The sequence below is a fragment of the Geotrypetes seraphini genome, chromosome 4 (assembly GCF_902459505.1).
Source record: "Geotrypetes seraphini chromosome 4, aGeoSer1.1, whole genome shotgun sequence".
NCBI lineage: Eukaryota > Metazoa > Chordata > Amphibia > Gymnophiona > Dermophiidae > Geotrypetes > Geotrypetes seraphini.
The window spans coordinates 229,755,215-229,781,937 of record NC_047087.1 but is presented as its reverse complement, the minus strand read 5'-3'; the positions used below and the strand labels follow the sequence as shown (position 1 = coordinate 229,781,937).

Here is a 26,723-nt window from a genome sequence, read left to right as displayed (position 1 = left end):
CAGAAGCGTCGGACTGACCAGCATTCCGCTCCCCAACATCAATTCTGATGTCGGAGAGGAAGTTCTGGGCCAGCCAATCATTGCCTGGCTGGCCCAGAACTCCTTTCCAACGTCAGAATTGACATCGTGGAGCGGAATGCTGGTCAGCGCGACGCTTCTACAGGGAGAGCTTGGGACAGCGGTGGCTTGGGGGCCTGTTCCCCTATGGCGGCGGCAGCAGCAAACCTAGTGGCTTGGGGGATGTCAGGGAGAAAGAAAGAAAGGGGGCAGGCAGGGAGATAGAAAGAAGTAGGGGGCAAGGAATCAAAGAAAGGGGGAACGGGAGTCGAAAAGAAAGGAGTCATGGTGAGAGAGAGGAAGAAAGGAAGACAGAAAGAAAGAAGGGGGCAGGGAGAAAGAAAGAAAAAGTTGGGGGAGAGAATGAGGTCTGGAGGAGAGGAAGCATACAGAAGGCTGAAAGAAGGGAAGAAATATTGGATGCAGTCAGAAGAAGAAATTGCAACCAGAGACTAATGAAATCACCAGACAACAAAGGTAGGAAAAATGATTTTATTTTCAATTTAGTGATCAAAATGTGTCCATTTTGAGAATTTATATCTGCTGTCTATATTTTGGACTATGGCTCCCTTTTACTAAACCATAATAGTGGTTTTTAGCGCAGGGATCTATGAGCGTTGAACAGCGCGGGGCATTCAGCGCAGCTCCCTGCGCTAAAAACTGCTATCACGGTTTAATAAAATGGAAGGGGGTATATTTGTCTATTTTTGTACGGTTGTTACTGAGGTGACTGTATAGAGTCATCTGCCTTGACCTCTTTGAAAAAAACCCAGAATATAAATGATAATATTTTCTCTGCGTACAGTGTGCTTTGTGTTTTAAAAAAATTTTTATTGTTGGTAGATCATTTTGACTTGGTCATTTTAAAAGTAGCTCGCAAGCCCAAAAATTGTGGGCACCCCTGTATTAAAACATTAAGGGCTCCTTTTACGAACACACAATATACATATGACGCTTTTGAGATGTTCTCAAGGGTCACTGCTTTCTCAATGGCGATACACCGTCTAGCCTGGCTCCACACCATAGATATGGACCTGAATCTACAAGATCGACTGGCCAATATCCCATGCCAGGGCAATGAGTTGTTTAACTCTATTGAGGCAGCTACAAAGCGCTTATCTGAGCATGAGAAGTCATTTGCCTCCATCATCAGGCCAAAGCCGAAGCCTTCCACCGCTAAAGGTTATAGGCCTCCTCCATCTTACCAGAGGCATTATCCTCAGAAGGCAGTACCTTATTCAAGGCTGCCTCCTAAGAAATCACAGCAACAGCAGCGTAAACCTCAGACTCGGGTAGTTATTGTAGCGACCCAACGGACTATTTGGTTTCTCCAACATTTGAGGTTCGAAATAAACTTTCCAAAATCCCAGCTGCAGCCCTCTCAAAATCTACAGTTCATTGGAGCTGTACTGAACACTGTGCAACTGTGAGCATTCTTTCCACAATAACATCAGGATACTGTTATTCACCTAATCTTAATAAAACTTGAAAGAAAATGGAGAAAACCTAGAGATCCAGATGATAAAGAAGGATTTAGTATCAGATTGTTGGAATATAGGATTTTATGTGATAATGAGCGGAGTAGATATTTTCAGGAAAGGATTAATAATGCCCACAGTAAGCCTTGGGAACTCTTTTGAACGGTTAAATATCTTTTACATGGAAAGAGTGATGATAGGCCTATCTCTGTTGTTCCTTTTTTGGGAAAGGTGATTTAGAAAGTAGTATTAAAGCAACTGAATGATTTCATTACACAAAATAATTGCCTTGACTCATTTCAATTTGGATTTCATCATGCGCTTAGCGTAGAATTGTTATTGTTCTCAGTGATGGAGGTTTTAAGGGAAGGGATTGATAAACGGAAGAAATATCTTATGGTTAACCGCGTGTGCGGTTTAACGTGTGTAATAGCGCGCACTAATTTGCCGGCCGCACTAGCCGCTTACGCCTCCTCTTGAGCAGGCGGTAGTTTTTCGGCTAGCACGGGGGTTAGCGCGCGCTTTAAAGGTTCGTGCGATAAAGCCACTAAAGCGGCTTCGTAAAAGGAGCCCTAAATGTAAGTACAGAATAAGTGGTGTGTTGACGGAGTGAATGTGTATGGATTAGTGAAGAGCAAGTGATTAAAAGAAACAACAATTAAAAGTAATGAATATATGTGACAGAGGAGAAAATAATGAACTAAGGATCAAAATGAAATGAAATAGAATGGTGCAGGGGGGCATATATAATGAATAATATGGTCCTTACTAGGACTCCTGAAGAAGACATGTAGATCGAAACACGGACCGTGTTGGGTCACATATTTTATATAAAGTGGTCTATTTGTACGCAACAATCTGTTTGTTTAAAATAAACCTTGCCTGCATCTTGTACATCTGTCTGCAGTACATTTCTTTATTCTTGATACTTTCATATGTAAAATAATTTAAAGGGTACAAGCTTTCAAAGCTAAAGATGCTCTTTATTCAAAGAATACATTTACATAGTTGTGAGCCAGTTTAGGAGTGGGGATTTTCTAGTTTTCCATTATTTTGGTATATTCTGTACTCCCCACACCAAAGCTGTCTTCGGAGATTGGGAAGAAGTCAGAGTTTATTAGATTAATTTTGCAAATTGATAATCCACCTAATTCATGCCCCCTTTTATCATGCCGCATTAAGGTTTTTAGGGGAAGGGGAGAAAGGGATTTGTATACCACCTTTTTGTAGTTTTACAACCAAACTCAAAGCGCTTTATATACAGGTACTTCAAGTATTTTCCTTATCTGTCCTGGTTGGCTCAAAATCTGTCTAATGTACCTGGGGCAGTGGAGGATTAAATGACTTGCCCAGGGTCACAAGGAGCAGTGCAGGGTTCTGTGAGCGTTGGAGCTTTTAGTGCAGCGACTGGTGATTTTAAAAAACCCTAACGCGATTTGTTAAGAGGGGGCCTCAGTGAATTGATATATTTTTGGATAAACAATCTTTTATTTGAATTATATCTTCAGACTGTCAAAAATGGTGCTAAGCTTATAAGGCTTACTTATCTATTTATAGCTTAAGAATTGGAGAAACTAGGGAAATTTGAAAAGCCTTTAGTACGTGTCTGGGCAGTTCACTTAATGAATTAATTGATTTGTTCATAATGCTATTAGTTTTGAAGAGCACAGATATCTACATAAATTATTGCTAATACAAGAAAACCCCCAACAAGACAACCACAGAATCCCCCAAATCAAACTGTTGTAAGTCGTAACTGTTGCCAATTGCTTCTTTTATTTTTAATTTCCTATCCTTTCCCAAAATTAAGATAAAATAGAAGTCCTTTCCTAAAGCAGGAATTCTTAAAGCAGACTTTTGAGAGTACTTTAGTTCATCTGATTTTCAGAATATCAGCATGAATATAAATACGTAAGATGAAATTGTGTGTCTTTTTTGTATACAATTATATGGTGCCTTGTTTTCTATTGTAATGGAGTTGAACTACCTAGTATAATTCATTTTTTGCAAGTGTCAGAAGAATGCATGAGTATAGAAATCTTTTCCATGATTACAGTTAAATTATCTTCTAAAAGGTAATTGGTACTTTTCTTAGAATTACTACATAAGGTTCAGTATTCAGATTGGGTATTTTCTGCTTTGTTAGTGAATGTTATTTGAAAAAAGATAAGTGTGGCATTTAACAAAATGTAGTTAGAATTATATAGGCATAATACCTAGCTTTGGCCATTTATTTGCAAGATTTTCATGATTAAAGCATAGCATGACCTTCTTTCTCTATTAATTGCCTGATGGGTCTGGTACAGGATGGAACAATTCAAAGACTGGTCTTTACATGACTTTCATGGATCAGCTTCCATTAAAATTAATGCTGTTCCTTTTTTCTGCTTCATTAAGATCAAATTATGTTTAATTAGTTCCTCAGATATATTACATAATATAAAGTGTTTAGGCAGTCTCAAAATGAGTGATCCTATACTTAATTACATCACATCAACAATGTTAAGAATCTATTTTACCAGATCAACTTTGCTGAATAGAAAATTGTACTTCCTCCCTCACTGAAAAATATTCAAAAAGAAAATATAAAATATTTAATATAAACCTAAGTATTCAAAGCCTGAAGATAAATGGTTATGAAGCATAAATAGGGATCCAATCTCTGCTTTTATAGTAAATTTGATATATTCCATTAACCAATTATAATCTTAATATTTCACTAATTAAAACATTATTCTGTTGCGTCCCTTCCAGAATCCATACTCTAAAGCTCCTTTTATCACCTCTTGAGCAGGTGGTAGTTTTTGGCCAACGCGGGTATTAGCGTATGATGAAACGTCGCGCACATTAACCCCGCTAGCGCGGCTTGATAAAAGGAGCCCTAGGTGTTCAATCCCTTCTTGCAATCTGAGAGTTGCAGAAATCCAAATACTTTTCTAAGCATGTGTTCCTCCTAGCTCAGAGAGAGACACCCTCCTGCAATTTTCAGTTTCTGCAAGCAATCCGTGCAGAAGACTTCTGATCTGCTCTACATCATTCTCTCTTTTTTTTCTGGTAGCTTGAGTGCCATGAGACCCCTGCAGTGGTCCTTTGCCAGATGTAAGGACGCAGTCCCGGAGAGCCAGACTGCTGCGTGCCACCTTTCTTGGACTCAGGATCCATTCCCCTGCGAGCTCGCTTGCCCTCTGATCTTGTCAGGGGTTTAAGCGCAGGCTGTATGCATCCTGTGTAAAAGTCCCACAGAGTTTCAAGGTGCAGGCTGCGTTTCTTGCCCCTGGTTGTGTGGAGAGGATCCGTGGAGGCAGAGGTTACAGTCGAGGTCTGACTGGCAGTCCGAAGATCTTTGTCTAGTCAATTTGGAGCAGTCCTGAGGCAGAAAATACTTTTCTTCCATTTAGCTGCAGTGTATAGAGCTGGCAGGCACTTCACAGACTCTAAGTACACCTCCATTATTTCCTATGGGAGCTCTGGGGGTGGTCTTTGAAACTCTGTAAATCTCATTTTTCAGAGTTTCTGAGGGTAGGGTTCAGGTCTCCCACATCCCCAAATTCAAAGTTGTGATTTTTTTTTTTTCTGATTTTCTTTACTTTTTGCCGTTTTTGGTGTGAATTTGCTGGTGGAGGCCATCTTGGATTTTTATCAATCTTTATTTCAAACCTTGAATTCTGCCTCAAAACCCCTAAATTTTGTGGAAAATCGATTGGTATAGATTCCTCAGCCCCTAATCTGTCGATTTATGGATTGTGCTGGATTAGCGCCAGAAAAGCATCTGTGTACCTTATGCCGCAGCATGCCAGGGGAGGGGGCGGGAGCGTCGAGCTTTGCCTCCTCTGGGTCCTCTAGGGCTGGGAGCCAACCTGGGCCCTTAATTTGGGCAAAAAATCTCATCCAGAGGCCGTTCTGGATGTGGGCGTCAAATGCCTGCGTATCGAGTCAGGGGACTTCTTTGGTGCATTGCGGGCACCTTAGTGGGATCTAGCAGTGGCCTATATGTACCTATTCAGTAGTACATATCAGTTCTGGTGTTAGAATCTGCAAAGGGGCATTGGCAGGTTAGGAGCATGGGCAGATCATGGGTGTTCTAAAATTTATGTGCATTGTTACAGAAGTGTTTCTAAACTTCTTCAAGCCAAGTGCCCTCTAAGTCTAAGACATACCAACTGAGTATCCCCAACCAAGCTACACCCCACCCCCATAATAATAGCACTAATTGTAATGCAACTTCTTCCATTCATTTTTCATATACACACATATAATATAATCTTATTTACAGTACATAATTGAGCAGGCAGTAGTTTTTCGGCTAGCGCACGCTATAGCATGCAGTAATCCAGTACATGCGTTAAAAACGCTAGCACACCTTCGTAAAAGGAGCCCTAAATTAAAAATAAAATGATTTCCCCTATCTTTGTTGTCTGGTGATTTTATTTTTCTAATTATCTTTTCTCAGTCTCCTCAGTGGTCTCACATCTCTCTCCTTCCTTTCCCCCCTTCCCACAGTGTGGCATCTCTCTCCTCTCCTTCTCCCGAACTCTGAGCAGCAGAGATTTTGGAATAAACATTTTATTGTTAAATAGTAACGAACTAGGCAACATAAATAACAAGACACACTTGGCATAATCTCTTATGCAATGGAACCTTGGTTTACGAGCATAATTCGTTCCAGAAGCATGCTCGTAAACCAAATAGGGTGTGCATGCCTCCAAATTTAATTCACCTTATCTAGAGAGCATATATTTCAGACCCAGCCCATTTGATGCAGTCAGAGGAGGCATTGCTGCTGCCTTAGCTGGTCGCTCCGGTGCTGGAGGTACCTGTGCAGGAGCCCTCTCTAATCTAATCTAATCTAAATCTTGGGTTTATATACCGCATCATCTCCGCAGATGGAGCTCGACACGGTTTACATGGTTAGGGAAGGAACGGAACTCCAGTGGAATTATATAAGTATGAGAGAGGAGAGGTTGGTGTGAGAGTGCCCTCGGTTGTCACATCTATTATCCCAGGACAAGCAGCCAGCATATTCTCACATGTGGGTGACATCACCGATGGAGCCCCGGTATAGACAATTTAAAAGAGCATTGCCACTTTAAGACTTTCAGAAAGTTTATGATTGCATGTACCGCACATGCGCGAGTGCCTTCCTGCCCAGCGTAGGTGCGCGGTCCCTCAGTTTCTTATTTCCATGGAGCTAAGAAGTAGCGTTTCAACGGCCATTGTTTATTTTTTTTGCCTTTTCGCTCTCACTGTTTTCTTATATTCTTCTTTCTTTCTTTCATTTTACTTTTCGTTAGTCAATAAAATAAAATTTAAAAAAAGTTATTAGTTTTTTTGCAGTCTGCAGGTTTTGGCCCAGGGGGCCTTTTCGACCACCTTAGCCATCAAGTTCAATTTGACAGAGGTGGTGTTCCCGTCCATGTCACGCTCGCTGACAGGTTTTAAAAAGTGTGGTCGGTGTGCACGCACTATTTCATTTACAGCTGGTGTCTCCAGTGTTTAGGTCCTGAGCACCGTGTTCAGACTTGTAATCACTGCTCTTCTCTACAAAAGCAGATGATTAAAAAATGTATTTTACAGCAGGAGAAATTTTTTGATGTCGCCATGGAAGCAGAGACATCACCGACACCAACTCCATTGAAGATACCGACATCGAGAACTTCAACACTGCCAACGGCGCCACCATCGACACTGGTGTTGCAGCACATCTTGCCTTCGGGTAAGCAGGCTAAGAAGCCATCCATTTCCCCATCAGGTATGCTGGTCACAAAGGCATCGAGCCAATTCATGCCGACCAAGCGAATGTCCCAGCGACCAGTTCCTTTATCGAGGAGTGTCTCAATGTTGGCATCAGCCAACAGCGATCGAGTCAGTATCTTTAATGCATCTAGCCCTAATCAGGCATAGGCATTGTTTAAAAATATCATGATGAAAGCCCAGACCGGATGTGTTCCACTTATTAACAAAGGTGGAAAGAGGAGCAACATAGCTAAAAGGTGAAGGGAATGAGGCCCTTAGAGCCAATAGAACATATTTTGCAGATTAAAAAAAGGATCCAAATGAAGAAAATGAGAAACAGCTTAAGAATGGCTAGTTAAATTCAATGCATTGATACACTACTTCTAAGCATTTCTGTAGCACTACTAGAGGTACGCAGCAGTGTACTCCAACACTATCTATAGTGGACTCTCAATCATTTTTTCTTTTGTACACTAGGCCAGTGTTCTTCAACCACTGGTCCACGGACCGATGCTGGTCTGCAGAAATTTCTTGCCAGTCCACAGGGCCAGCAGGTGCATCAGGCCCAAGACAGTTCTTCAGCCGCCAGTCCGCGGTGTGATCGATACAGCGTTATCTTCAGGCTGGCTCCCTCTTTCTCAGTGCTGCAGTGCACAAAGCCATGGGCAGCGGCTCCTACGCACATCCTGCGCCTGAACTGTAAGCCTTCTCTCTGACATTGCAATGTGCTTCCGGGTGAGGCAAGGGACTCACGAGGAGCCTGCGCACTGCATCAGTGAGGAAGAGGGAGCTGGCCCGAAGAAAACACCGGGGGCGGCATAAAACAGCCAGGCCGGAGCAGGCCAGAAGTTAAGGCATAGCATGGAGGGAGGGAAGACGACAACGGTAGGGGGAATGATTTTATTTTTTAATTTAGTGATTGATCTGCTGTATTTTGCACTGTTCAAGAAGAAATGCATTTGTTTCTATTTCTATGGGGTTGTACTGCATGCAGAGTCTTGAATCTTAGGGTTTCGTTTGTATATATTACGGTAGTACTTTTAGTTTTTGGTCCCGTATTTGCATAGGGGCTATCTGTGTTCTGGTAGGAATTAATGTTGAGAAGCATATTTAAAGTGTGCTTTGTGTAGTTTAATTTTGTGGTTAACCATTATGTGTTGTTAATAAGATTATATTGTGTGTGTATATATGAAAAATGAATGGAAAAAACGGTGTTACAATTACTACTATTATGGGGGCAGGGTCTGGGTGGAGATGGGTGGGGTCTGGCCCATAACTTAGCCCAGTGTTCTTCAATTGCCGGTCCACGGACTGGTGCCGGTCCACAAAATAATTATTTTATTTCCGCCGGTCCATAGGTGTCAAAAGGTTGAAGAACACTGCTCTAGGCAATGGAGTGTTAAATGACTTGCTTAGGGTCACAAGGGGCAGCAGTGGGAATTGAATTCGGTTTCCTAGGATCAATGACCGCTGAAGTAACAGTTAAGCTACTCCTTCACTCCATAAAGAAGGCTAAAAGACAGTGTAAAGAGAAAATTGCCACAGAGGCAAAAACTCATAGTAAGAACTTTTTGAGGTACATCAGAAGTAGAAAGTTGTGATGGAATCTGTGGGGCTGTTGGATCCTCAGGGAGCAAAAGTAACACTCAGGGAGGACAAGACCATAGCAAAAGAGACTGAATTCTTTGCTTCGGGCTTTACAGAAGATGTAAGAAATCAAGTTATACCTGAAATGAGTTTTCAGTGAACATGGAAGACGTACTGAGCCAAATCAACAAATTAAGATCTGCGGATAGAACACTGTTAAAATAGAGTAATTCTGCTGTGTTTTTCCTCCTCCGTTTCTTTAAAAAAAAGTTTTAGTTCACCCTCCTACCCTCACTGTCCTGTCATTTTTATTCACCATTTCATAACCTCCCTCCCTTTTTCCTGATTATTTTAGATTGTAAGCCGCCCAGAAGGATAGTAAAATTTGAATAAACTTGGAAACTTGGATAAATCACCTGGACTGGATAGTATACACACCAGGATTGCTATTGGTGATTTGTAACCTGTTGCTAAAATCATCCATAGTACTTGAACATTGGATAGTGGCCAATGTAGCCAATTAAAAAAAAAAAAAAAAAAAAAAAAAGGGTTCTACAGGTGATCAGAAAATTACAGACTTGTAAGCTTGACTTCAGTGCCGAGCAAAACAGTGGAAACTATAAGAAAGAATAACATTTTGGAGCGCACAGACAAACATAGATGAACGTAGTTTAATGGATCAGAGTTAGTATGGGTTCAGTTGAGGGAAGTCTTGCCTCACCAGTGTGCTTCATTTCTTTGAAGGTGTGAATAAACATGTGGATAAAGTTGAACTGGTTGATGTAGTGTATCTAGATTTTCAGAAAGCTTTTGAGAAAGTTGCTCACTAGAGATTCCTGAGAAAAGAGTCATGGGATAAGAGGCAATGTTCATCTATGGATTATGAATTGGTTATTGGACAGAAAACAGAAGGTATAGTTAAATGGCCACTTTTCTCAATGGAGTAGGGTGAATAGTGAACTGCTGCAGGGTTCTGTACAGGGACTAGTGCTATTTAATGTATTTATTAATGATCTGGGAATGACAAGTGAGGAAATTAAATTTGCAGGTGATCAAAAATGATTCAAAGTTGTTAAAACATGTGGACTGTGAAAAATTGCAGGAAGACTAGGTATCAAATTGGCGGATAAAATTTAATGTGGACATATACAAAATGATGCACATTTGGAAGAATAATCCAAATCATTACCTGATGCTAGGGTCCATCTTATGAGTCAGTACCCAAGAAAAAGATATGGGTGTCATTGAGATAGACATGGAGGAAGCCACTGCTTGTCCTGGGATTGGTATCTTGGAATGTTGCTACTATTTGGGTTTCTGCCAAGTACTTGTGACCTGGATTGGCCACTGTTGGAAACAGGATACTGTACTCAGATGGATTATTAGTCTGAACCAGTCTCAACTTCTGCCTTTTACCACTGACCATTCCAAGTAGCACCTCCTTTTTGAGTGAATTTGCCCATATCACATGTCTAAAATAGGCCTATTTCTGTCTGGGAATCTTGCCTTCCAGGATCAATTCTGGGTTTTTATGATCAAGTACATCTTTGTTGGTGATCCTAGCTGTCAATGGAATTCGTAGAAGTCTTCTTCAGCAGCACAGATCGAAGGCATCAATTTGTCTTCTTATCTGCTTTCATGAGTGTCCATGTTTTGCAGCCATATGTCGCGACTGGGAACACAATGACAGTGATCAATTTTTGTTTGATGGTGATCGAGAAGTCCTTGCACATCCATATTTGGTCCATGCTCACCATGGCTACATGCCCCGGTGCTAATCGACACTTGATCTCTGCTGTCAAACCGCCACTGTGATCAATGAGGGACCCAAGGAAAACAAAGCTGTCACCCACTTCTATTTCTTATGTGGACTTGTTGGCGATAGTTATGATTTTGGTCGTCTTGATGCTCAGGTAAAGTCCCATCTTCTTGCTTTCTTCTTTCAGCTTCAGGATCAACTTCTTGAGATCCTTCTCACTCCCTGCCAGCAGGGTAGTAATCTGCGTATCTCAGATTGATGATGGTTCTTCTGCCTATTTTCACCCCGACACTCGAATCATCTAAGTCCAGCTTCCTCATGATTATTTCTGCATAGAGCTTGTAAAGAAAAGGAGAGAGAATGCATCGTTGTCTTGTATCGTGTTTGATCTTTAACTGTTTTGTATCTCCATACCTAGTTCGCATTGTAGCTTCTTGATCTTAGTAGAGTGATCTGATTAACCTGATCAGGTGCATTGGCACGCCTACCTCACTCAGTGCTTCCCAAGGCTTGTCATGCTCAACACAGTCAAAAGCCTTGGTTTAATCAATAAAGCACAGGTAGAGCTTCTTGTGGCACTCCCTTGCCTTTTCTATGCTCCACCTCAAGTACCAGAAAGAAGCTCTACCTGTGCTTCCTTTTTTACTTTGTATACATACCCCCAAATTTTGTATATGGTGCCTTAATTTGTGTGCGCAAATTGTTACATACTACTGATTTGTGTGTGTATGTCGGCTGCTCCCTTGTATAGGCCACCTCAATGTATAGGCCGCAGCAAACAGCTTTTTATGTTTTAAAACCGGTAGATAAGCTGCCCCATGGTATTTGCTGCGGCTTATCTACTGGTACATTACCTGCTTGCTGGCTGCCTCCTCGAGTCTCATGGCCAGTGGTGCAGGGCAGCCGCGATCTGCTCAGCATCCAGCCTGGCCCCGCACTGCCTGTTGAATGGCTGCCGTTATCCTTGAGTCTCGTGGCTGACGGTGCAGGGCAGCCGTGATCCCCTCGGCATCCAGCCCGGCACTGCCTGCTGAATGGCCACCATCATTGCAAGTCCCATGAGAACCAACAATGGCCGTTCAGCAGGCAGTGTGGGACCGGGCTGGATGCTGAGGGGATCGCGGCTGCCCTGCACCGCTGGCCACGAGACTCGAGGAGGCAGCCAGCAGTGAGGGACGTATTTCAGGGGGGTTTAAAAAAGGTATGGGGGAGAGATGATTTTAAAAGGTACCGGGAGGGGTAGAGGGATGATTTTAAAGGTTTAGATAGGCCGTCCCATTTAAGTAAGCCGCGCCCTATAGGCAGGTTTGTAAAACTCATGTATAAGCCGCAGCCTATATGTGGTGAAATACGATAATTGTTTAATGAACCTAATTGGCACTGATAATGGGCAATTAACATCCCGTAATTGATGCTAATTGAAATTAATTAGTCATGCGCACACCTTGGTAGTACCTATTCAGTAGTACATATCAGTTCTGGTGTTAGAATCTGCAAAGGGGCATTGGCAGGTTAGGAGCATGGGCAGATCATGGGTGTTCTAAAATTTATGTGCATTGTTACAGAAGTGTTTCTAAACTTCTTCAAGCCAGGTGCCCCCTAAGTCTAAGACATATCAACTGAGTATCCCCAACCAAGCTATACCCCACCCCCATAATAATAGCACTAATTGTAATGCAACTTCTTCCATTCATTTTTCATATACACACATATAATATAATCTTATTTACAGTACATAATTGAGCAGGCAGTAGTTTTTCGGCTAGCGCACGCTATAGCATACAGTAATCCAGTACATGCGTTAAAAACGCTAGCACACCTTCGTAAAAGGAGCCCTAAATTAAAAATAAAATGATTTCCCCTACCTTTGTTGTCTGGTGATTTTATTTTTCTAATTATCTTTTCTCAGTCTCCTCAGTGGTCTCACATCTCTCTCCTTCCTTTCCCCCCTTCCCACAGTATGGCATCTCTCTCCTCTCCTTCTCCCGAACTCTGAGCAGCAGAGATTTTGGAATAAACATTTTATTGTTAAATAGTAACGAACTAGGCAACATAAATAACAAGACACACTTGGCATGATCTCTTATGCAATGGAACCTTGGTTTACGAGTATAATTCGTTCCAGAAGCATGCTCGTAAACCAAATTGCTCGTTTATCAAAGCAAGTTTCCCCGTAGGAAGTAAGGGTAAAGCATGCGCAAATGCTCAAAGCCAGTCCAGCCCAGCCCAGACCAGAAGAAGGAGGATCTCCGATGCACCGCCCGGCCGCGCCAGAAGAGGGAGGATCTTTGGGCACTGGCACTGGTGCCAAGTCGGGTAAAGGGTGTCATTGACTGCCACCCTCCTCCCCCTCCCACGAGGCTACCGGCGCTGCTTCATTCTCCCCCCCCTTGAGGAATCCAACGCTGTTCCAAACCCCTCCCCGCGATCCAGCTTCCTCCCCCTGCGAACCGGCATCTCCCCCCCCGCTCGTGTTGTCCCCCCCTCTACCGCGATCCTACTTTCCCCCCTCCCGAGCAGTCAATGACACCCTTTACCCGACTTGGCACCAGTGCCAGTGCCCAAAGATCCTCCCTCTTCTGGCGCGGCCGGGCGGTGCATCGGAGATCCTCCTTCTTCTGGTCTGGGCTGGGCTGGACTGGCTTTGAGCATTTGCGCATGCTCAAAGCCTTCTGGTCTCGCTCTCTCCGAGATTGAGAGCGAGACCAGAAGGCTTTGAGCATGCGCAAATGCTCAAAGCCAGTCCAGCCCAGCTCAGACCAGAAGAAGGAGGATCTCCGACACACCGCCCAGCCCAGGCCGCGCTAGAAGAGGGAGGATCTTCGGGCACCGGCACTGGTGCCAAGTCGGGTAAAGGGTGTCATTGACTGCTCGGGGGGGGGAGGGAAGTAGGATCGCGGTGGAGGGGGGGGCAATGCGAGCGGGGGGGATGCCGGATCGCTGAGGGGGAATGCCGGATCGCGGGGGGGGGGGCGCTCGTACAGCGAGGCAAGCTCGGTTTACGAGGCACCAAGTTTGCGAATGTTTTGCTCGTCTTGCAAAACACTCGCAAACTGGTGCACTCGTAAACCGAGGTACCACTGTATTTCATTCTCATGTAAACTGGCCACTTAACAGGTGTTGTTTTTCTTACAAATAAACAATGACACTTAGAAGGGATTTATTTATAAGAAAAGGAAGACCTCCACAAAGTTGTCAGTAGTAACCAATGCAGTTTCATCTTCTCTGGGAAAATGAAACATGAAATCTGTTTGGTCACTATGGGCAAGTTCTCTCACATACATCCCACCCTGCCTCTCTTTCTCGTTCTCTTATACATACATGTTATACTGACCTTAGACTGGATTTGACCCCTCCTATATGCATATCTATCAATATCACTAAGAACTTAAGAATTGCCGCTGCTGGGTCAGACCAGAGGTCCATCATGTCCAGCAGTCCACTCATGTGGTGGCCCTTAGGTCAAAGACCAGTGCCCTATTTGAGTCTAGCCTTACCTGCGTACGTTCTGGTTCGGCAGAAACTTATCTAACCTTTTCTTGAATCCCTGGAGGGTGTTTTCCCCTTTATCAGCCTCTGGAAGAGCGTTCCAGATTTCTACCACTCTCTGGCCAAAACGTCTCAAATTCTTATAGGAATATTTTTATTTGGCTTACATTAGCCTCTTTGGCCTTGACAAACCTGGCTTCCCCATCTCCATAGACTATAATTTTAACTTTTGTTCAGATCTCTTTTGTACTCACAACCTCTTTTTTTTGTTATACTCTGCATCATCTTGTGTTGAGTCTTAGCTCTTCCTTGAAGACTTGGCTTCAGTTACTGCCTCTATAATGGCTGTTGCCTTTGCTCCCATACAGTGATATCAGTCTGGTGTTCTCCACTTCCTGCTGGTTTCAATCCTTCCTTCATCCAAGTCTCATTCATTTTTTTTTCCTTTGAAGTCAACTCCATCCACTGTACTACTTGACATTTATTGATTCTGTGATAAATTTCCCTCTTCCTTTCTTACTGACTGATTCTTGGTTTTCCTTCTTACTTGAACCATCTTCCCCATCTCCCATTCTTGGTGACTTAACACTTTTTCCAATGACCCTTTTGATTTGTATGTCTCAACATTTCTTGCTTTCCTTATTTAGCCTCCAGCTATACTATGTCAATCTGCTAAATTGTCCAGACCTTTTATCTTCTTTGAATTATAGCAGTGATAAAAGCAAATATTTTGATTTGATTTTTTTTTCTGGGAAGGAGTAAGGGAGATATCTGTAGAAAGAACAAGGTTAAAATGTTTAAACAGCCTTCTGTTTGTCATTGTCACCATTAAGAAGCCAAATAAATCAGGACTGGCATACTAATAGACACTGGAACTCCTTGCTATGCAGGTGTTAACATTAATATATGTAAAATTATGAAATAATCTTAATTGTGCTTGTTGCATTTTTCTGGGTCTTGCCTTGTCTGGTTAGATACCTAGACATGGCAAGACCTCGAAAACTGCAAGAAGCATGACGCCAACTGTGGAAGCCAAGAGAACAATCTGATTTGTGTTTTCTGAAAGATGTTAAAAAGCAAATAACCAAGCTATAATGAAAGACATTCACACTTTGGTCCAAAAATCCAAAAGAAATAGGCTAAAAATAGAGGACCTAATAGGCTAAAAATAGAGGACCTAGATATAGAAATTCAATCCAGAAAGAAAAGCTGGCATCTGCACACCAAATAAATGACAGCAACAGAAGTAAAGGTGTGGAAAATAAGCTCCTCAAACTGCACATTTTGAAAAAGAGAAGCGGCAAATTTCCATGCCCTTTTGAAACAAAATCATAGTACTGGGAATTGGTCTCAGCTTCATGCATTCTTTTCTTCCATTGTCTGACAGCACAGTCTAATATATGCTCCTTCTGTATTAGGCTATACAGTATTATCAGCTATGAAAACACACTGCAGCTGCTTATATTGTACTCTTGCTCTTCTGTCAGTTGTAATTAGTTGATACTGTGCAATGCTCTTCTGTTTTCTTATTTTCCCTCTTCAGTTTGTTTTAAAGAATTAAATTGTTTTCCCTCTGACATCCAGGTTTTTTCATCTTCATGTCGTAACCCATCCATCTTCAATGATAAGAGCATTCTCCTGTTACTTTTGCCCCACTGCTGCTATTTTTCAAAAATGGTGGCGGAACAGAAGTGATGAAAATCCCTTCCACCAATTGGTGATGGATGAGTTAAAAGGGGGAGGGGGATAAAGTCCAAGTGGAAAGTTTTGGGGTTTTCTTAGGTGGTTTGTTTGTTTTTTTAAATGACTGAATATTTTGTTGTTTTTTTTCTTCCTCAAAATCTTGTTCTACCTTGAACTAACCTAGTAAAGGATAGGTTGCATAAAGCATATGCCGTGCTAATTATTGCGGAACAGTTTTATATGTGCATTACCCCCTCCCTTTTACAAAACTGTAGCACTATTTTTAGCGCCGACTGTGGCAGTTACAACTCCGAAGCTCATGGAATTCCTATGAGCATTGGAGCTGTTAATACAAATGCACATATAATTAATTTATTTTCCAATCTATGGCTCCTGGAAACCTGAAGGAAAATGTGCATAATTGCATAATTTGTACAGTATTAATAGAAAATAATGGTCCAGGTAAGGCTAGACTCAAATAGGGCACTGGTCTTTGACCTAAGAGCCACTGTGTGAGCAGACTGCTGGGCACGATGGACCACTGGTCTGACTCAGCAGCGGCAATTCTTATGTTATTACAAATTCATGGAATGAGATGTATTAACTTTTTGGTTTCTGTGTTAACCCAGTAGCAAATACTTCATTCTCTTATCTGATTATGGGAAAGGTTTTTGGTCCTGCTTTTTTTGATACTTAAGAGACTTGAGTGAGTTTAGTAATATATCTGTGTTACATCTATGTTACCTCTCGCTATTATTTAAAAAAAAAAAAAAAAATCATGAATATTCCTTTACAACAATTTCCATGTGCTGCATTTTGAAGGAGATTGGGGTGAGGGAATTCATCAAAGGGGCTAAGTGTGTTAGCATGCACAAATGCATTAGCTAAAGACAACCATAGGAATATAATGAACATCTTTAGTGGTTAGCACTCATTAACGCATTTAGTACCCTTTGAATTCTCCCTCCTCAATCGGCAATAAAACACTGTATGATAAATACAATTGCCAGTGTAATAGGTGTGTCATTCTGGACCAGTGTATTATTTCCCCATGGCCATGTGCCTCTGCAGAAGGAATCCATTCTGGATTTTTACTGTAACCCTCCTTTGTCACTGAGAGTTCTACTGCCACCTACAGTTTTTCTCTTATGCAGGTGAGCCGTAAGGAGTGTTTTTGTTCTGCTCTGTTCTTTATTTTATTCAAATTATTTTGGGATTTTCTTTGGTCTTTTGGTGCTTGGAGCTTCCCTGTTTGTGGGTTCAGCTCTACCTTCATGAAGAAAAAGCAGACAGTAGTCTGCAGCTGACAGGTCAATTCCTTGTGTGGTACCTGTTGGCCAACCTCCAGAAACATTTTTGGAGCTCGGGGCTATCACCAGTTAGCATTGGTCACTTACTACTTAGCAGGGGTTTGAGTGCAGGCTGTTGGGCATCCATAGGAGGCTCAGCGGTGTCTCGCAGGGTGCCAGCTGTATTTTTGCTTCCCCCCCAATCTGGTTGCGCATCCGTCAGTCCGTGGGGTGAGGGCAGCCCAAAGATCAGCGTTGGAGGAGATGTTTTGGATGAGGCAGCGATTTCTTTTCCCTTTCCAGCTACTGTTCAGAGCTGAGGCAGGCTTCAGCATATTGCCAGCACAGATCACATTGAGTAAGGCTGTTACAGCCTGTGACGTGAACGGGGGGGAAGGTCAGAAAATCCAGTTGTCAGTGGTTTGTGCTTGTTCCCCCTATATTCTCCCTTCCCAAAATTCCTAAATATGCCAGTTTTTGACTCTTTGTTTCATTGTTTTTCAAATGATTTTTGGTGCTAAAATCCTGACGACAGTCATCTTGAATTTTAATGATCTTTTCTCCAAAAGTTTCCTACAGCTCCAGAACTTCTCATTTTGCTTTAAAACTTATTGGAATGGAGTCCTTGGGGCACTAGAATGCGCAAATTGTATACTTCAGGAGTGTCCTTGCGCTGTGCTCACAAGAAGGAGAGGTGGGAGCATCTGGCTTAGACTCTCTTATGCACTCTCGGGCTGAAGAAACGGTGGCTAGCCCAATGATTTGGGCATTTTCTTTTCTGAACCTAGGAACGGTGACCATTCTATACAAAAGGGCATGGAAGCTGCAGAGCCCAAGAGATGCAAATTAGTTATTTTTGAGTGTCTCTATGCTACCTGGTATGGCTTTTTCACCTGAATTGTTAATTTAATGTGGAAAGCTTTCAGGAGAGCCATCCTTCCAAGACAAATGCAGGCACTGCTTCGGACACTGTATATATAAGGCCTCAGCAACTCTGGGTGCATTTGTCTCGCAGTCTACATCTGCCCAGGGCTTAGCAGATCTTTTTGTTGGAGACACAGATGATGACAAATCTCTCTCTATTCTTTTATTGTTTTAAGATGAACCTCCCAAATAGGGGTCACGTGCCCACAGTCTGGTGCTTTGCATCCTGTTTTGGCTTTGGATCCTGGGGATGATCCCAAGGTCCTGCACTTCTTTAAGTCCATTGCTTTACTGGATCTCATTTCTGAGGCCTTGCGTAAGCTGAATTTGGACTCTCAGCCAGTTCCATCTACTTCCTCCTCCCTAATGAGTGGAGTTAGGATTCAGTCTTCTGCATTTCCCTGGCATCCGGATATTAATGTCTTAGTCACTGAGCAGTGAGATTCTCCTCAAGATTGCAAGAGCCATGTCTAGGCTGTATCCTATGGCATAGGAGTGCCAGCAACTTTTTACCCAGCCTACAGTGGATTCCTTGGTGGTTCGGGTTACTAAGCGCACCTCTCTTCTGAACAAAGGTGAAGTAGTGCTCAAGGATATGCAAGATTGCCATGTGGTTCTCAAAAGGCTTTTTGAAGCGTTGACTTTGGGAATCAAAGTAGCCTCAGCGGTGTCTTTTGTGACATGTACTTGTCTTTCCTGTCTATATACTCGAGAGCCTGGATCCCATACCTCAGCTCCTTTTGTCTAGAGTGGATTAAGTGGCAGATGCTCTCTCTGTCATTATTCATGTCATGAGTAAAGCATTGGCTTATTCAATCTCTGCACAAAGAATGCTCTGAATCAGACAATGGGCTGGAGATTCTACCTCTAAAGCTACTCTCAGCAGACTCCCTTTCAAGGGACAGTTATTCAGAAAAGTTCTGGATGATCTTATGACTTGTGTGGTAAACTGTCGACCCAAGACTGCCTGACAGCAGACCCAGAACCTCTAGAGGCTCAGGTTGCTCTAATTTTTGTGGCTCTGGGTGGTCTTGGCAGTATTCCAGTTCCTCTTCCCAGAGATTCTCCCAGAATTACAAACAGAGGTTTTCCAGACCCAGAAACAACCAGTCTTCAGCATCCCATGTTATCCCCTCCGCCAAGATTGGAGGCAGTCCCTCTCAGGATAGGAGGCTAACTCTCGGGCTTTCTTCAGGCCTGGGTTCAGATTTTTCTGACTACTGGGTTCTGGACATCATCCAGAGCATCTACAAGCTGGAATTTGCTCGTCCACTTAACAAATTGGTTTGTGGACTCTCCCATGGGGCATCAGGAAAAAGCAACTCGAGTGCAAGCCGATGTGAGCAAGCTGCTAGACATTCAAGTTATAAAGCCTGTGCTGTCAGAAAACTCTGGCTCGGGCAGATAAGCCATATACTTCATTGTGCCAAAGAAAGACTCCGACAGTTGGAGACCCATTCTGGACCTTATGTAAATGCAATGCTCAGGGTCCCACGTTTTTGCATGGAGATGGTTCAATATGTCATAGTGATGGTCACTCTGGGAGAGTTCCTGGTCTTTCTGGATCTGATGGAGGCCTACTTGCATATTCCCATTTTCCCAAACCACAGAATGTTCTTAAGGTTTCATGTCCTGGAACAGCATTTCCAGTTCACAACCTAGCCCTTTGGCCTAGCGACAGCTCCCCATGCATTCACCAAAGTGATGGTGATGGTGGTGGCAGCCCAGCTGTGAAGGATGGCCCTGCAAGTTCATCCCTACTTGGCTGACTGGCTGATCCAGGCCCTCTCGTTGTTTGAGGCTTGAAGCATGATAGATCAGGTGATCCAAGTCCTTAGAGAGTTTGGGTTGGATTGTGAATTACTGAAAGATCCTTGGAGTAGCTGGGTGTCTTGTTCGATACGGATGCAGGCCATGTCTGTTTTACAGAGGCACACAGACAGAAGTTGTGCTCTCAGATAATGTGCCTTGTGACCAGGCGAGCACCTAGGTTCAATGGCGGCCACGCTGGACATGGTTCCTTGGATGAGGGCCCACATGCGTCTTCTCCAGCATGTGTTTACTCACACATTGGTATCTGCAAACAGACTGGTTACAGAAGTCTTTACCTTGTATGTTGGAGGCCTGGGCCAGCATGGACTGGTGGCTCTGCCCTCAGTCCCTTACCAGGGGCATGCCCCTTTGGATAGCATCTTGAGTAGTTGTAATGATGGATGCCAGTTTCCTCTGCTGGAGAACTCATTGCAACCATCAACTGATTCAAGAGTATTGGTCTCCCACTCAGAGGAATTGATTGATCAACTGGCTGGAAGTCTGAGCCATTCATCCGACTTAGGTGAAACTACAGAAGTCTCTAGAAGGCCGGGAGGTCTGGGTCTTTTCGGACAATGTTACAGCAGTGACCTATGTTAATTGTTGGGGGAGGGGGATGTCGCCAAGAGTGCCCACCTTTGTCTGGAGGCCTGCTTGCTCTTCACCTGGGTGGAAGGTCATCTACAGGCACTCTCAGTGGCGCATGTAGCGGGAGTGGACATTGTCCAAGCTGACTTTCTCAGCAGACAGTCCTTGGATCCAATAAAGTAGACACTGTTGGGGACAGCATTCTAAGCCATTTTTCGCCAGGTTCTTCAATCGAGGATACGAGCCCTTAAGTGTTGGTCTAGACACTTCTGGTCTGAATCTTCTTTCCCAAGGTCCAGTGTGCCTAGAAGATCATGATCAATTTGCTCTTAACATGGCTCTTGAATGCAAAGTATTAGCACGTAAGGGGTACTCAGAAGTGGTCGTTTCCAATTTCCTCGAGTCTAAGAAGCCAACATCAGTCTCTGCCTAGGCTAAGATGTGGCAAACTTTTCAGCAGTGGTCTGCCCAGGAAAAGGTGGAGCCATTTTCAGCTCCGGTTTCTGTGGTGTTGGCTTTCCTCCAAGTCGGCCTTGATAAGGGAATTACAGTGGCTTCCCTTCGCGTCCAAGTAGCTGGTATCTCTTGTTTCAGAGCTTGAGACCTCAGATCTACATTGGCATTTTATCCTGTTGTAGCCAGATTTTTGAAGGGTACATTATGCATCAGATCTCTGGTCAAAGCCAGGTGTTCCATTTGTGGTATTTTAACATGGGTGTGTGGGGATCTCAGCCAAGCTTCATTTGAGCCCCTGAAGGAAGCATCGCTGATAGATTTGATAATCAATATGTTTTTTCTGGTGGCTGTGACCTCGGTGAGATGGGTCTCGGAACTCCAGGCTTTTTCTTGTAGGGAGCTTTCCTTAAAATCTCTGACACTGGAGTCTTTATGCACAATTCCTTCCTTTCTGCCGAAGATGGTTTCAGCATTTCATGTCTATCAGGAAGTTTGTTTGCCAGTGTTCCAGTCCACAGGTTCCAAAAAACTGGACCGGGTTTTAAAGAAGTTGGATGTGAGAAGAGTACTTCTTCGATATCTGGAGGTCACCAGTGAGTTTAGGCTCTCTGACCATCTTTTTGTGCTGATTAATCCAGCTAAGTGAGATGTGCCAACTTCCAAGGCCAAAATTTCCAGATGGATCTGAAGGGCCATTTCATCAGTATACATTGTTTGTGAAAAACGGTACCCTGTTTCTGTGAAGACACATTCGACCAGAAGTGTAGCTTCATCGTGAACATTAGCTAGGGCAGTCTCTCCAGCGGAGATATGCAGGGTGGTGACTTGATGCACTCTGTATACATTAGCTAAGTTTTACAGAGTGACTATGGTGGCAAGGGAGGACTCTGCCTTTGAGTCCATATTGCTGTGTGCTGGCACAGTCGCCCTAGATTTATGGGACTGCTTTTGTACTTCCTGCTTGTCCATCAGAATGAAACACCTATAGTACTGGAAAAAGAGATTAGGTTCTTACCTTGCTAATGTTTTTTTCCAGTAGGTAGGTGTGCCATTCTGGACCCCTGCCCTGTCTTTCTTTCCTGTGCCTGCGTACTATTTCATTAAGAATGTTCTTCTCCAAGTGTGATACTTGGAGACCAGTCAGCCATTTGGGGCCCTGAAAAATAATTTATTACTGATGTATTTGGTGTACTATTTGAGCGCCTTTGATGCTTCTGTGGGCATGTTTGTTTGCGCTGTTTGATTGTTCATAGTTTTTATGTTCCTTGGTTTGAGCAGAACAGACTTATGAGTTGGGGAAATTTTCCCATTCTCCTATTTCATCTAAGTTTGGAAGAGCTCTTGCTTGCTTGGGGGACTAACTGTCAGTAGGTGGCAGTAGAACTCAGTGAAGTACGAGGGTTACAGAAAAAAATCTGGAGTGGATTCCTTCTGCAGAGGCTCGTGACCATGGGGAGATAGCCCACTTACCCAGAATGACAACCTATCTACTGAAAAAGATATTATTGAGATAAGAACTTAATCTCTTTTGAGTGACTTAAAAGCAATTTTTAGTGTGGCATGTTTGTTTTTATTTGTAGGACATCCATCATGCTTAAAGTTCTGTCCAGAGTTAACAACAAATGTGAAGGCTTTACGGTGGCAATGTATTGAATGCAAAACATGCAGTGCCTGTAGGATTCAAGGCAAAAATGCAGTAAGTGAATATTGGCAATGATACTGTGACTTCTAAATGACCAAACTGTGATCAGTGTCTTTTAAGAATGTAGTGAAATGTAATGCATTAATCACATTTACATTATTTTCAAATACTCTTAAATATTCTACTTTACTATATGGGGCCAATTTAAGTGTTAGACTAGGCAGTTGCTTAGAGCAACTATTTCTCAGGGATAGCAAAAGCAGCTTCAGTCAAAGCAAAGCAGCTTCAGTCAAAGCAAAGCAACAGGTCCTGAGAAAAGCACAACCTTAAAAAATCATTACCATGAATTGTTACTTGCAAGAGGATGGGTATTTTAGCTTATTGGGTAAATAATCTTCTATGATCCAGTCAGATGGGTTATAGAAATCATCATCAAAACCTTATAACAGCATCGGCAGCAATCTACAGAGGCTGCTTCACGGCCTTCTATCTCCTGGGCGTTCCTCTGCTGCATTGCTGATGACATCAGTGATGTGGCAGAGGAACGCCCAGGAGATAGAAGGCCGCGAAGCAGCCTGTATAGATTGCTGCCGACGCTGTTATAAGGTATTCCTGTCTCGCGGTTCAGATGGGAGGGAGAGATGGGTCAGCCGGGGGGGGGGGTGCGTGGCATGTGGGGGGAAATACTGCCGGTAACAAGGGCTTATTTTCGGGGGTAGGGCTTATATTAAGATCTACCCCGAAAATCATGCTAGGGCTTATTTTCGGGGAAACACAGTATATATATTATTCCTCTATAGAATATATTTGCTTGAGGGAATGGTATTTTGGTGTTTGAGAGGGAGCACAGGGTCAAAGATTTGCTTAAATAATTTAAATACTTAATTCTGCTTTTACCAATTTTATTAAATGGTATTTCTTATACTGGACAATTAGCTTCCCTTTAATGCTGTCAGAAGGATCATAATCTGTCAGAAGGATTCAGATCTGTTGTTTTATTTTAGATATTTATTACCCACCTACCACCTAGCAGTTTACAGTAAAAACATCCATAATCATTACCAAATCCAGGAAATTTGACCATGTCACCCCCCTCTTGAAAAAAAACTCTTGGCTTCCTATTTCCCATAGGATAATCCTATAAAAAAGCACTGTTAACTTTTAAAGTTCAAATTACAAAGGTGCCAATTTTTATCGCCAACAATTCTTGTACCCCATACACCACTCAGATCTACTGCTCAAAGTTTATTATCCGTTCCCTTATTAATACACGTCACATGACTATTTTTTCAGTAAAAGCACCTTTAATATGGAATTCGCTACCAGCTCATGTGAGGGAGGAAAAAAAAACCCTAGACAAGTTCAAAGGATCCCTAAAAAGCTTTCTATTCAAAGATGCTTTTGAGCTGTAAACCATAGCTAATCATCCTGGTCAAATAGGCTTAGCTTGCTTAAGTGTCTTGCTGTGCTCTTAAGAATCCTAAATAACCTCCCCCTTCCTTTTGTTTTAACATTACATTACATTACTAATTTCTATTCTGTCATTACCTTGCGGTTCAAGATGGTTAGATAAGAATTGTCATGAAGTTACAAGATATATAGGCGGATTACATAAGAATTGTTGAGAAATTAAGGTAATACATGTTGGGTAATTTGAACATTTTAGATTTGATAGGAGTAGACAGTGTGGTAGGTGGAGCTTGGGAAGGAACATGGCCGTGTTAAATAGGTTTTATGTATTTTTTGAAGAGTAGAGTTTTTGTTTCTTTTTTGAAGAGTTTTTGTTGCTTTTCCCACCATCTCTGTAATCATCTTCGTCTGAATCTGTTCCACATTTGTTTACCAAAAACTATATGTATTCCCATAATTTTTATTGTACATCGCCTAGAAGTCTCGATAAGCGATTAATAAACTTTTTAATACATAATCGCATAAAATTATACAGATACAATCCTCAGTACACTAAAAAACAATAGCTCTTTCCTTTGCACTGAAACCTCTCTAAGTCTTGGGCTACCCTCCTTAATATAATACAATACAAATTTTATTTGTATACCATTAATACCTCGAAGTTCATAACGATTTACATAAAAAGTAAAAACAATAACAAAGAAAAGAATTAAAATAACAGAACATATTATAACTTAATCAATATATATTCCCTAAACAAATATGTATTAAAAGATTTCTTAAAACTTTTGTAATTTCTTATCAAACCAATTTGATCTTGTGAGGTTCTCCAAAGTAAATACTCCCATGCCCTTGTCAAAGTAAATACTCGTGAATATTTTATCCCTCTTACCTTTGGAAATTGAAAAAGTATTGTTGTCTCAAACCATAAGATTTGCTTTCCGAATAACATAATAATGGAGGCAAATAAGTAGGAATATCTCCTTGGTGTATTTTGAACATCATACAAAAAAATGTAAACTGAATTGTGGCTTCAACCGGAAGCCAGTACAGTTTCTATATAGTGTCATTCTATCTCCTTTTGTCAATCCAAATATAAGCCTAACAGCTGTATTTTGCAGAGTTTTTAATTTAGGCAATATCAACTTAGGGCAATCCAAGAAAGTATTATTACAAAATCAATTAATGATAAAAAGAGAGATTGAACATAAGCAAAATTGATAGTGATTGAAATGCTTCCTAATCTTCCTCAATGAGTTTGGACACAAATCTTTTGTGGGTAATCCCTTTAACTGATGGAAAGGGAAAAAATGAGTGAGGTTTGTGGTTCGACCTGGTCTGGAGAAGTAAAATTACATAGAAACATAGAAATAGACAGCAGATAAGGGCCACGGCCCATCTAGTCTGCCCACCCCAATGACCCTCCCCTTCTCTGTGAATAGATCCCACGTGTCTATCCCATTTGGCCTTAAAATCAGGCACGCTGCTGGCCTCAATAACCTGAAGTGGAAGACTATTCCAGCGATCAACCACCCTTTTCAGTGAAAAGGAATTTCCTGGTGTCCCCGTGCAGTTTCCCGCCCCTGGTTAGTAATGTAGGAGGGTAGTAATCCATTGAGTGCTTTGTAAAAGAGACTACCAAATTTGAAAAGAACTTTGTTTTCCATTTTCAGCCAATGAAGTTTGAGATAATAAGGAGATATGTGGTCAGATTTTTTTTTTAAGTTGAATATTAGCCTAATGGCGGTGTTTTGGATTATGCTTAATTTATGGAAGTCTTTGCGTAGCCCGGATAAGTATATAATGTTACAATAATCTTGGATGCTTAAAACTAGAGAATGGACTAAGAAAATGAAAGCAGCTTAGTAAAAAAAAATTTCTAATAAATTTAAGCTTCCAGAGCGCGCAAAATCCTTTCTGTGTGAACAGGCTGATGTGAGCTGACATGGACATTTGTCTGTCTAAGATTACTCCCAAAATTCTAATGGTCGAGGAGATTGGATAATAATTGATACCTCTTAAGGTTATAGCATTAATTGGTGAGTAGGAGGCGATGGCTAAGAAGTATGTGATTTTCTCCGTGTTTAGCTTAAGTTTATGGCTGGACATCCAAATTTCCATTGTATTGAGGATGTCATCAAGTAACTGAACTTCAGGAGGAGTCAAGATGGTGATAGGAATGACTATTGTGATGTCATCAACGTAGCTATAATGAGAGATGTTGAGATTACTAAGCTGGACCCCTAAAGAGGATAAGGTAGATGTTGAAAAGTAGAGGGGATAATGGAGAGCCCTGGGGGACACCACATTCACTGTTCCAGGGGGTGGATAAAGTGTTATCAAATGTAACTTGATAGCTTTTTGGGCCTTTAAGAAGTCTTTAAACCAATTTAATACTTTTCCTGATATGCCAAAGGCATCCAAATGTTGTAACAATATGTCATGGTCTACCAGATCGAAAGCATTGCTTAGGTCAAACTGGAGGATAAGTGTATTCTTGTATCTTGTATATATCATTTAGGAGAGATGCAATAACTGTTTCTGTGCTGAAGGAAGATCTACAATCTGATTGTGAATCATGAAGAAGTTGGAAATGATCAAGGTGGTTGGTTAATTGGGTTTGTACCACTCCCTCTATTAGCGTAACAAAAAGGTGAATGAGAGCAGTTGGTCTGTAATTGCTTGATAGAGAGAGAGAGAGTGATTTTTTCGATCTTTTATGATTGGGTGGATAATGATATGACCATTGTTAAGTGGAAACGATCCTTTATTGAGTGACTTGATTAGACAGGAGTAAATGTCAGTTAGAAATTTAG

General features: G+C 42.1%; 1 protein-coding gene across 13 annotated transcripts in view; it reads left to right on the top strand.

Moving 5' to 3' along the window:
* KAT6B (lysine acetyltransferase 6B) overlaps positions 1–26,723 on the top strand; it is a 490,670-nt gene that overhangs the window by 229,977 nt on the left and 233,970 nt on the right. For all 13 annotated transcript variants that reach the window (XM_033941371.1, XM_033941375.1, XM_033941383.1 and 10 more), the window contains one exon: positions 22,436–22,551. In XM_033941371.1, coding sequence (XP_033797262.1) covers positions 22,436–22,551 — 116 coding nt within the window. The remainder of the gene's footprint in view (positions 1–22,435; positions 22,552–26,723) is intronic.